Here is a 13,491-nt window from a genome sequence, read left to right on the forward strand (position 1 = left end):
TAAGCAAATTAGATAATAGAAGTAAATTGGAATATTGTTTAAAATTGTATTCTCTACCTGAATCATGAAAGAAAAATGTTGTGTTTAGTGTCCCTGTAAGACATGTACATACTCCTAAACCTATTTCAGCAAACTCATGGAAATGAGGCAAGGTACATTTGAGAAAGGAAGTAAATTGCATTTTTTTAAATTATAATGTGATATATAAAATCATAAAAACTTTCTTTTTTGCTTCCATATCCCTTTGACACATGGTCCATTAGGAGTACTTCAGGAATAACGGGAGCTTGTTCTTGTAAACCCATTCTTGTTTGTTTGTCTTTCATCAGTATAGTGAAGACATCAGGGAAGTTTCTACCTACTGGGCATGGGGCATGAATACCCAATGGTACAGAATATGTTGTAACCTTGAGTATGCAAATGTGCATTAAACAAATATATATTTTTTTCCTAAATATTATTATTATTTTTTATTTAAACAAGATAATGTATATAGAATATCTACTGCCTAATGAGAGGGATGAGAAAGAGCAGGAAATGAAACTGCAGTAGATAACAAATTAAGAGTAAGATAGGACGTGTACAGCCACATGAAAGAAATAGAACTTTATAATATTTTGTTTTCTTTTGATGCTGATTTTCTGAAATTATTTTGTTAATACTGGGACCATACACATCAAAAATGTATGTGGGATATTCTATGCATTAAAGCAATAGTCAAATGCAGCTATTTATTTATAAAAGTTGGCCTGAAATGAAAGGATTCTACTTGCTCTCATTTATGAGAATATTTATTATAAACCGTGAAATGTCCATTTGTTAAACTTAATAAAGACGTAAGAAACGGGAGAGCTGCTTTATGACCGTGATGCATTATATATTAGACACTGCTGCTATTTCCTGAGTGGTATTTTCCTTCATTCACCTTGGCCACTGCTTCTTTTTGTCAGTCAGTGGAACATACATTACACCCATTAGCCGAGTCTTGGTGATCTTTCCGTCAGTGCCCTTGTCATACTGCTCCAGGACCTGACTGCCTCGCTCTGGCCCCACTGGCAAGATAAGACGTCCTCCTGGCTTCAACTCCTTCAGTAACTGCCAGGCATTAAAAAAACAAATAAAAAAAAAACGTAAGGCACACTTAGAATATGCTCAAAATGAAGTGTGTGCGACACATGACCAGGCTACCATAGAACTTGTGAATCTTAGAAGGAAACACTAGATGCAGTACAATATCTTATTTCCCATTTTTCTGCTCTTCATTAAGAATAAATCAATGTATTTAGCTGAAATTGTTTAACTGTATTTTCAAATCAGAAGCAGATGGTTTTGCAGCGCACATGTAATTGTTCTACAGAAATACACACACTGAGTTTATTATAACATATGGTAAGTGATTACATTCCTCTAGTAAAACTAGCACAGAAATCTTTGTCTTTTTTATTCCACATTTTTATGTTGCAGTGTATTGCTTATTCTATTAAGCTGCATATTTTACATAGTAAGTAAAATTTAAAGAGAGACATCAAATTCAAACATTTATTTTGTTCAGACAGAGCATACCATTTAAAAATAAAATACAAGTTTTCTTATTTCTATTATCAAATTTGCTTCGTTCTCACTGTATTCTTTGTTAAAGAGATACCTAGGTAGGTGTCTGGAGCACTACATGGCAGGAAAAAGTGCTGCCAACTAGTGTTCTTGCAAATGTATACCATTTTAGCAAAACTGCTACTATATTGTACTCCAGACACGTGCACGCTCCTGAGCTTACTTTCCTGATTTTCAAAAAGGAATACCAAGAGAATGAGGAAAATTTGATAATAGAAGTAAATTGAGCAATTATTTAAAAACGGCTTGCTCTATTTTATTCATCAAAGAAAAACTACACTAGAGTAAAGATTTAGAAGGGGGGGCATGCTACACTGCAGAAAAAAATGGGTGGGGGGCCCTATAGTAGCAATCACAGGGAGGGGACTGCTACACAATTGGGAGGGTAAGAGAGTTGTTGGTGGGGGGGGGGGGGGGAGATCAGGGACTGCAGAAAAAAACACTTCATACTGGCAGACTGTCTGCCAGTACCTAAGATGGTGGTCAGGAGTATGGATGTGAAGGGGGGGGGGAGCTGTTTGGGAGGGATCAGGGAGATAGGAAGTGGTGGGAGGGTAATCCCTGCATTAAAATACTATTACCCTTGCCAGCTAACCAATTAACCCCTTCACTGTGGGAATTTTCAGAAGTGTGGTGCACAGTTGCAATTCGTGGCCTTCTAATTGCCAAAAACATAATTTATGTAAGAACTAACCTGATAAATTAATTTATTTTCATAGTGGCAAGAGTCCATGAGCTAGTGACATATGGGATATACATTCCTACCAGGAGGGGTCAAAGTTTCCCAAACCTCAAAATGCCTATAAATACACCTCTAACCTCACTCATACCTTAGATAATGTATAGCCAAGAAGTGAGGTGTAAAAAAAAAAAAGGAGTAAAAAAGGAAATTTATGCTTACCTAATAAATTTGTTTCTTTCACGATACAATGAGTCCACGGATTTCATCCTTACTTATGGGATATCGCCTCCTGGTCAGCAGGAGGAGGCAAAGAGCAGCACAGCAGAGCTGTATATATAGCTCCTCCCTTCCCTCCCACTCCAGTCATTCGACCGAAGTTAGGAAGAGAAAGGAAAAGCCAAGGTGCAGAGGTGACTGAAGTTTAACAAAATAAAAGACCTGCCATACAAAAACAGGGTGGACTGTGGACTCGTATCGTAAAAGAAACAAATTTATCAGGTAAGCATAAATTTCCATTTCTTTTACAAGATACGATGAGTCCACGGATTTCATCCTTACTTATGGGATACAATACCAAAGCTATAGGACACGGATGAAAGGGAGGAACAAGACAGGGAACCTAAACGGAAGGAACCACTGCTTGAAGAACTTTTCTCCCAAAAACAGCCTCGGACGAGGCAAAAGTATCAAATTTGGAAAAAGTGTGAAAAGACAAAGAAATTGCAGCCTTGCAAATCTGTGCAACAGAAGCATCATGTTTGAATTCCCATGAGGAAGCCACAGCTCTAGTGGAATGAGCCGTAATTCGTGCAGGAGGCTGCTGACCAGCAGTCTCATATGCAAAACGAATGATACTCTTCAGCCAAAATGAAAGATAGGTAGCCGTAGCTTTCTGACCCCTACACTTTCCAGAAAACACAATAAACAGGGAAGATAATTGACGAAAATCCTTAGTTGCCTGCAAGTAAAACTTCAAAGCACAGACCACGTCCAAATTATGTAACAGTCGCTCCTTCTTAGAAGGATTAGGACACAAGGAAGGAACAACAATTTCCTGATTAATATTTTTATAAGAAACAACCTTAGGAAGGAATCCAGGTTTGGTACGTAACACCACCTTATCTGCATGGAAAATAAGATGAGAATCACATTGTAATGCCGAAAGCTCAGAAACTCTGCGAGCAGAAGAAATAGCAACCAAAAATAAAACTTTCCAAGATAACAACTTAATATCTATGGAATGCATAGGTTCAAACGGAACCCCTTGAAGAACATTAAGAACTAAATTCAAACTCCAAGGAGGAGCAATTGGTCTAAACACAGGCCTGATTCTAGTCAGAGCCTGACAAAAAGATTGAACATCTGGAACATCTGCCAGACGCTTGTGTAGCAAAATAGACAAAGCAGAAATCTGTCCCTTTAAGGAACTTGCTGATCACCCTTTCTCCAATCCTTCTTGGAGAAAAGACAAAATCCTGGGAATCCTAACCCTACTCCATGAGTAGCCCTTGGATTCGCACCAATAAAGATATTTACGCCATATCTTATGGTAAATCTTTCTAGTAACAGGCTTACGTGCCTGAATCAAGGTATCAATGACCGAATCAGAGAACCCTCGCTTAGATAAAATCAAGCGTTCAATCTCCAAGCAGTTAGCTGCAGAGAAACTAGATTTGGATGATGGAAGGGTCCCTGAACGAGAAAGTCTTTCCTAAATGGAAGCTTCCATGGTGGCTGAGATGACATTTCCACCAGATCGGCATACCAAATCCTGCGAGGCCACGTAGGAGCGATGAGGATCACCGAAGCCCTCTACTGTTTGACTCGAGCAATGACCCGGGGGAAGGAGAGCAAATGGAGGGAACACATAAGCTAGGCTGAAGAACCAAAGCACTGCCAAGGCATCTATCAGCTCGGCCTGGGGATCCCTGGACCCGTATCTCGGAAGCTTGGCATTCTGGCGAGATGCCAAGAGATCCAACTCTGGCCTGCCCCATCTGAGAATCAGGTCGGCAAATACCTCCGGATGGAGTTCCCACTCTCCCGGATGAAATGTCTGTCTGCTCAGAAAATCTGCTTCCCAGTTTTCCACCCCTGGGATGTGGTTCGCGGACAGATGGCAAGAGTGAGACTCCGCCCACTGAATTATCCTGGCTACTTCTGTCATCGCTAAGGAACTTTTTTTTTTTTAATATATATATATTTATTTATCAGTTTTCAACATTACATAAAAAGCAAAACAAATCAACCCAAATTACAAGGAAAATAATAAAAAAAAATAAAAATGATAAATTGTGGAGGCACAGCTCCTAAACATATTGTAACTTCCATGGAGACGCAGCTCCACCTCAACAATCTACTCTACTGGATAGCCATTACCTTAGCTTGTGTCATTTTTTTCTATACACTGTGATTCAATTTTAGCTTCCCTTCAGGAAAACCTTGTCTTATCTTATTTTTTAGACATAGCTGAACAATGTGTTACCTTATTCTAGACATCAATATAAACCTAGATTAAGTAGTTACAGCTCCAATTCACAGTATCACATTCTTGAAAACAGATCTCAAAAAAAAAAAAAAAAAAAAAAAAGGGGTGGGGGGGGGGGCGGGGGGGACGACAAAAAACACAAAACATAAAATAAAATCCCCACCCCCTGTCTCCCTTAATATTGACCCCTGATTATGTCACGCTACTCCAGAAGATGGGTTGACTTGCTGGTTTTATAACCATTAGTATATTTCTCTATATAGAGAGATCCATGATGCTGGGAATTCATCTAGTTCACTAGTTCAGCAAAACTATTAGAACTCAAAAAAGGATTCAATATACGTTTTTGGATTTGGTGAGGGTAAGTTTTAATTATAGGGAGCCATCCTACTAGGAATTTTTTTATTTTTTGTTCCCCTAATAATTGTGTGTGAAGTGATTAAAAAATGATTTGATTCTGTATATCTCTAATAAAAAGTGAGAAGCTAGGAGCTGTTATACCCTTCCAGGCTTTCAATATTAGATGCCTGGACAATAAGATTACTGTATTTAGTATGTTTCTGTAAGGATTTTGATTATCTGTTTGAGCCTCAAGAAATATAATCTCTTCAAGCCTAATAGAGACATCCAAAATTTTGTTCCAAAATTGATACATTTTTGGGCAAAGACCAAACATATGCAGAATGTCTGCATTTAAATATGAACAGCGTGGACATAAGAATTATTGTGCTAAAAACATTCTTTTCAATTTAGCGGGGTTAAGATAATAATTGTTCAGCAATTTCATGTGAGAGTCTTTCCAATTTATTGAAACCCTACATTTACCTAATACTGAAAAACTTGTCTTAATCTTCTCATGGTTCATATTAGGAAAATAAGGTAACCATGTATTACATATTTTATCCAAAAATATTTGACTCTGTTTAGCCAGCATAATATTATATATCAATGATATGGATGAAGTCCCCCCCACAGATTTTTGAATACATGTTCTAATATCTGACCATGAACCACTACTATCAGTTACCCAAATCCTTACTATTAATAAAATGACGTACTTGCAAATAGGCAAACAAACTATTTCTCGGGAGATCAAATTGCTTTATAAGAGATTCAAATGTCACTATCTGACCCGTATCCAATGACAATTGGTGTAGATATTTCAGGCCCTTCTCTTCACATGTCTTAAATATTTTCTGGGTATTTCCAGGAACAAATTCTGCATTGCCTATTATAGGTAGATATTCAGAGAAGGTGTGGTTTGTCCCAATCAAGGCACAGAATTTGCGCCAGGCTATAACTATATTATTAATAGTAATTAATCTGGCAACAATACCAGGAATTTTACTCGGTGAATTATGTAGAATAGTTTTCAAAGAAAAGGGATAGATCATATGACTTTCAATATCGTTTGAAGAGAACCAATTAGATTCTGCTAGCCAGTCAATTGCAATTTTGACTAAGGCTGCCAGATTATAAAAATTAATATTGGGTAAAGCAAGACCAGCTATATTACGTTTTTGAGTTAGCTTATCAATAGAGATATGTGCTTTCCTACCATGCCAGATGAATTTAGCAAACATAGCATTTATTTTATTTATATCAGCTTTTTTAAGGAGAAGAGGAAGATTCTGTAATGGATATAACAATTGCGGAAAAATAATTGTCTTAATAAGACTAATTCTTGCTTATATTGACAACTGAAACGCTGTCCAGATCTCCAGATTGAGCTTGATCTTTTGAAAGAGTGTTTGGAAGTTCAATTTATACCAATTCTGCGGATTTTTATGCAGGCGTATACCTAGATATGTAAATGAATCCACCACTTTAAATGGAAGTTCGCGTATACTAGATATAGTCTTTTTCACCCACATAAACTCACTTTTAGCATAATTTCTCTTGTATCCTGAAAAGGTACTGAAGAGATTTAAACAAGTTAGAATTGAAGGTATTGCTTGAGGGGTATTATATAGAAAAATCAGCAAATCGTCAGCATATAGCAGGGTTTTTAGTCTTGATGTGGCTATAGGAATCCCTACACATAATTGTCTTAACCAGGTAGCCAAGGGTTCGAGGGCAATATTAAAAAGTAGGGGGGAGAGTGGACACCCCTGTCTAGTGCCTTTTTTAATGGTATTGCCTGGGTTAAGGAGCCGTTGATCAATAAAAAGGATATTGGTTTTCTGGATAGGTTATGAATAAACTGTGCAAACTGGCTTTTAAATCCAAATTTTTCCAAAGCTTTAAATAAGTATTCCCATTCAATCGAATCAAAGGCCTTCTCGGCATCAAGTGTTAATATCGCTGAGTCATGTTTTAATTGTTTCCCTTTAATGTCCTCTATATTCCACATATAGTCTAAAAATGTAGTAACTTTACGAATATTTTTGGACGATTTCCTAGATGCCATGAAGCCCGTTTGATCCGAATGGATGATTTAATCTAAGCAACCCATTAGCCTAGCAGCCACAATCGATGTTAGTATTTTATAATCTGCATTTAGAACTGATATCTGTCTATATGAAACTAAATCTTCTATATACTTACCTTTTTTTGGTATTAAAGTAATATTTGAAGCAGAGAAATGAACTGAGATCGGATTATTATGTATAAAATAACTATTAAAAAGTTTTTCTAGTACAGGGGTAATTTCTTCTACTAATATTTTCAGATATTCCACCGGTAAACAGTCTGGGCCTGCTGCCTTATTTAGTTTGGCTTTTTTTATTGCTAACATGATCTCCTGGGATGTAATTGGGACATTAAAGGGACACTGTACCCAAAAAATTTCTTTTGTGATTCAGATTGAGCATGAAATTTTAAGCACATTTCTAATTTACTCCTATTATCAAATTTTCTTCATTCTCTTGGTATCTTTATTTGAAATGCAAGAATGTAAGTTTAGATGCCGGCCCATTTTTGTGAACAACCTGGGTTGTCCTTGCTGATTGGTGGATAAATTCATCCACCAATAAAAAAAAGTGCTGTCCAGAGTACTGAAACCAAAAAAAAGCTTAGATGCCTTCTTTTTCAAATAATGATAGCAAGAGAACGAAGAAAAATTGATAATAGGAGTAAATTAGAAAGTTGCTTAAAATTGCATGCTGTATCTGAATCACAAAAGAAAAAATTGGTTTCAGTGTCCCTTTAAGTGCTGCTAGTTGTTCTTCTGTAATTCTAGGTAACATAATTTGTGCCCAAAAATATTCTTGATTTGCATTATCACTCTTAACATTTGAATATAGTTGCTGATAATATTTAAAAAATAATTTACTAATTTCTCTAGTCTCTGTACTACTCTGGCCATCTTTTTTAATAGCTAAAATAAAACATTTTTTTGTTCTATTCTTAACTAGATTGGCCAGATACTTGGCTCAGCAACCATATGATCCTCTGAACTTGATACTAATTTTTTGTTCTTCTTCCTGCAATTTTTGTTTTAATACTATATCCCTTTCTCGTCTTACTGCTATATAGTTTCCCCAATTTGTATCCGAGGGATTATTGAGAACCTTCCTGTAAGCATTTTTGACCTGATTCGATAATTGTATTTCCCTAGCTAATGCTTTTTTTCCCCCTAGCATGTATGAATGACTTAATTTAACCCCTTAATACTGCTTTTGATGCCTCCCAGAAGGTTTCTATTTTATTCAGATATGAGATATTATTTGTACAGTAGTCCCTCCATTTTTGTTTTAGCCAATAAGAAAATCTAGTGTTATAATACAGATAACGCGGAAAGGGGATAGCTCGAGTGCTATTTCCAGATCTGATCCCTAGCTAAAGGGCGAGTGTAATAATTGCATGGTCTGATACTAATATATCACCAATCTGTGGTTCAATCTTCATTATTGAAAGTGCCACAGCTACAAAAATAAAATCAATCCTAGAAAAAGACTTGTGACTTCGATTCGCATGTATAAGTACAAAGATTTGGATTTTTAATACGCCATGTCTATTAATTAAGCTTATGAGAGAAATTTTTAAAAACATTTGCTTGTTTATTATATTCTTTCATATTTTTTTTTGAAGATCTTTCCATTTCGGGGACTAGGGACATATTAAAATCACCTCCTACGATCAGGTTAGCTGATATAAATGGAAATAATTTGATCTTAATTTTTTCCCAGAATTCTTTAATAAACTTGTTAGGGGCATAAATATTACAAAGTACAAAATTAACTGTATTGACCCGGATCTGAACAATCATATATCTAGCATCTTTATCTAATTCTATTTTAGTGATCTCATATGTTAGGATCTTATTTATAAGAATTGCTACCCCTAGTTTCCTATTCATACAAGGTGTAGCTATCACCTCACCGACCCACTTTCAATTTAGGAATTTCAATCTCTTTTAAGTGAGTCTCCTGTAGGAAGACAATACTCGGTTTCAGTTTACCTAATTCTTTAATAATAAGTTTGCGTTTGATTGGTGAGGTGATATCACCTATGTTCCACGAGAGAACATTCAGCTCATTTGCCATGATATACACTTAGTTTTAAGTTTTATAGACTCTCTTTTTTTTTTCTTTCCTTTTCCTCCCCCCTTTTATTTCCCTTTTTTCCCTTATAAAGGGTACTATCTATGTAGCTGGGAGCCTTCTGAGGGAGAGACAGGAGGGGGGAAGGGAAAAAAAAAAGTGGAGGGAGAAAACCTCTCATAAACATACAAAATAAAACGTAATACATAATAACATCGTATCTTTGAACTCAATATATTTAAACAGAATTTTAATTTTAACTTCCAAGTTAGCTTTAAGCATCCTGAGGATCTGCTATGACCAACCTATCTCTTAATACTGCTTGTTTATTTGGAGTTACGTTTCTTAATATTTGTTTAGCATTTATAAATTCTTTTGCCTCAGCTAGATTATTGAGTGTGTGTCTATTTCCATTTTCCTCAACTATAATCTTAGCTGGATACAGCATACGTGCTTGGAGACCAATTTTAATCAGGGATGTACACAAGGGTGCCATAACCTCTCTTTTCTGGGATGTCTCTAGGGAAAAATCTTGAAACAGTAGGATCTTTTTACCTCCTATAGTAAACATTTCGATTTTCCTATACAGTCTTAAAAGTTCTAATTTGTCTTGGTGTCTTAATAATTTAAATAAACACATTCTAGGTCTAGATATGTTCTCTTCACTGGGGCTCCTAACTCCAATTCTATGTGCTCTTTCAATCTGGAGGGGCAGAAGATGTGAGGGGAATCCTAAAGCCAGTGGTAAGACCTTACTGGTAAATTCTATCAAATTTAAATATTCAGAGGTTTCAAGTAGCCCAACTATCCTTATATTGTTGCGTCTGGAGCGATCTTCCATATCCTCCAGACACTAAGGAACTTCTTGTTCCCCCCTGATGATTGATGTAGGCCACCGTCGTTATGTTGTCCGTCTGGAATCTGATGAATTGGGCCGAAGCCAACTGAGGCCCAGCCTGAAGCGCATTGAATATTGCCCATAACTCTAGGATATTGATGGGAAGGAGAGACTCCGCCTGAGCCCTTAGGGAATTCCAGACTGCTCCCCATCCTAACAGGCTGGCATCCGTTGTCACTATCACCCATAAGGATCCGCGAAAGCACGTCCCCTAGGATAGATGATCCAGCGACAACCACCATAGAAGAAAGTTCCTTGTCTCCTGATCCAGATGTATTTGAGGAGACAAATTTGTATAATCTCCATTCCACTGCCTGAGCATGTTCAGTTGCAGAGGCCTGAGATGAAACCGAGCAAATAGAATGATGTCCATTGCCGCTACAATCAATCCAATTACCTCCATGCACTGAGCCACTGACGGCTGAGGATTGGTCTGAAGGGATCGGCATGTGTTCAGAATCTTTAATTTTCTGACCTACGTCAAAAATATTTTCATGGATAGAGAGTCAATTAGAGTTCCCAAGAAACGAACCCTTGTCTGTGGAACTAGAGAACTCTTCTCCAGATTTACCCTCCACCCATGAGTCCTCAGGAAGGACAGAGCAATGTCGGTATGAGACTTTGGTAGCTGATAAGACGACGCCTGGATGAGAATATCGTCCAGATAAGGCGCCACTGCAATGCCCCGCGGTCTCAGAACCGCTAGCAGCGACCCCAGAACCTTTGTGAAAATTCTGGGTGCCGTGACCAGACCAAGAGGATGAGCCACAAACTGAAAATGTTTGTCCAGAAAGGCAAACCTCAGGAACTTGTGATGATCTCTGGATAGGAACATGAAGATATGCATCCTTTAGATCCACGGTAGTCATAAATTGACCCTCCTGGATCAATGGAAGAATGGTACAAATAGTTTCCATCTTGAAAAATGGAACTCTGAGAAACGTGTTTAGACTCTTGAGATCTAAGGTATGACTGAAAGTTCCCTCTTTTGTGGGAACTACGAACAGATTTGAATAAAATCCCAGTCCCTGTTCCTGAATTGGAACGGGACAAATTACTCCCATGAAGGATAGGTCTTTTACACAGCGTAAGAATGCCTCTCTCTGTAGCTGGACTACAGACATCGAGAAGAAGAAACCTTCCTCTAGGGGAAGGCTTTCCGAATTCCAGCTTGTATCCCTGAGACACTATCTCTAATTCCCAGGGATCCGGAACATCTGTCATCCAAGACCGGATGAAGAAAGACAGTCTGCCCCCTACTAGATCCGGTCCCGGATCAGGGCCAACCCATCATGCTGACTTGGGAACAGCAGCAGGTTCCTTGGATTGATTACCCTTGTTCCAAGACTGGTTAGGTCTCCAGGTAGATTTGGCTTATACCTTCCAGTTTAGAAGAAGAGAAAGGGGGGGGGGTTCCCTTAAAATTTCGAAAGGCAGCGAAATTTAGTGATCTGCAGAGAAGCCGAATTTAGCAAACTCTTAAGTTTAATCTTATCCTGGATTTATCCATAGGACTTTCTAACTGAAAAAGTACAGCCGTCAAATTGCCGTTGCTCTCAGTAACGACAAGAAGAACACAGCTGAAAGTGGTTGGAAGCCCTGGAGTACAACCCTTTCTGAATCTTTGAAGGAAAAAAACTACCCACTTTGGAAGTAGCAAGTCTCGTAGCCCAGCTGAAAGCCATTCTAACCCCAAGAATGACTATCCAGCCTCCTTAGCAGAGAAGGGAATATCTTATGAAAAATAGGAAATGCAGTCTTGCTTTCTTATAATTTATTCGTCATACTAGAACATAGTCGGAGCCCTCCACTTGTTAATAAAACACAGAATGCATGAGGGACGGGAGAAAATGACACTGCAGTAGCATGTGGGATTGAACATGGAAACACTCCAGCTTACAAGTCCCCAAACTAGACCACAAAAGTACACCATGTGGGCCCTAATATGTTGTGAACACTGCAGGAATTTGGTAAAATGACCATTGATAACATACTCCCCAATAGTAATATCTTTGAGAGGATAAACTTCTTATTTCTGATGTGCAGAAAACAATGGAGTTAATATTGCTGACTAATCCAAAGATTGTATGGAAGGCCGGAGCTTTTATTAAAGAAAGTGCATCAAAGCAGCAGTACACACTTTACCCTCCTTATCGTACTGGAGGAAAAATATAACCTACAGACTCGACAGAGGTACGTCTGAACATAAGTTTTTAATTGTGTGTGGACAATTGCAGCCCAAACTCTTCCTCCAGTACAATTACACTCTTAACATAAAGTATTTAATTGCGTGCCGGAACGGAGGGAGAGCGCAACTATACAGCTCCTCCCTTTGTGGGCCTACCTGCACTTCATCCCCCGGCACTCCGATTGAATGTGCCTTGTAAGGGGGAAAGAGCCCAACCAACGGCGGGAAGACAACTCCGCCCATCGTGGGCGTACCTGCACTTCATCCCCCGGCACTCCTTATGAATGTGCCTTGCATGGGGGAAAGAGCCCAAACCAATGGCGGGAAGACAACTCCGCCCATCGTGGGCGTCACCTTACTCAAGCTCCCGGTCGCCATTACCCAATGACACCGGGAGAAAAGGAAGCAAACTTATCAACTATAAGACGAGTATGCCACCGCACCATTAGTTCTCAACACATTGTGAGAAAATAAAAACACACTGCAGTTTTGCTTTGCTAACTATTGGGCCACATTACAATTTATGTAACAGCCGTACTGACAATGAACTTCCTTTGTAATAAAGTCGCTGTCACTGACGGCCTTGTGAGGAGTCCCTCCCATACAAGCATGGCCCATTAACCAAACGTCGCCAGGGAAAAAATCTCTTCACAGACAGAGCCCCTGATTCCCCTAGAAGCGCAGAACAACCCCACTGTCCTGTAGAGAAATAAAGTCTGCACTTACCTTTTATGCTGCCTGCAGCAGGCCAGCCACAACAGGGTTCAGAGGTCCATTGGGTCCCTCCTGTAGTCCTGCAAAAAGATGAAGCCTGAGTTAAATGCAGCTTAGGCCATCACAGAAAGGGCAGCATCACAGTATGGGAGGTGCAGTGAGAATTATGTCCCACAAGTTCCCATTGCTTTAAAGCCACCAAATGCTTCTCTTTTTACTGAAGAGACTGATCTGGTCTAGGCTACACCCTAGCACAAAGTAGAACTCAGCGGCACCACTTTAAAAATAGTAAACTCTTGATTGAAGAATCTAAACTAACACCTCACTTTACCTCTTCCTATCACTAACACAGGCAAAGAGAATGACTGGAGTGGGAGGGAAGGGAGGAGCTATATATACAGCTCTGCTGTGGTGCTCTTTGCCTCC

General features: G+C 38.6%; 1 protein-coding gene across 2 annotated transcripts in view; it reads right to left on the bottom strand.

Moving 5' to 3' along the window:
• The window catches only part of LOC128645123 (protein-L-isoaspartate(D-aspartate) O-methyltransferase), a 264,743-nt gene that overhangs the window by 11,058 nt on the left and 240,194 nt on the right, over nt 1-13,491 (bottom strand). The window contains exon 8 of one of the 2 annotated variants that reach the window (XM_053697890.1): nt 965-1,095. In XM_053697890.1, coding sequence (XP_053553865.1) covers nt 965-1,095 — 131 coding nt within the window. Of the gene's footprint in view, nt 1-925; nt 1,096-13,491 lie in introns of both variants that reach the window. The other variant, XM_053697889.1, reaches the window with a different exon arrangement.

This window comes from Bombina bombina, chromosome 1 (genome assembly GCF_027579735.1).
Source record: "Bombina bombina isolate aBomBom1 chromosome 1, aBomBom1.pri, whole genome shotgun sequence".
NCBI classification, from domain to species: Eukaryota; Metazoa; Chordata; class Amphibia; order Anura; family Bombinatoridae; genus Bombina; species Bombina bombina.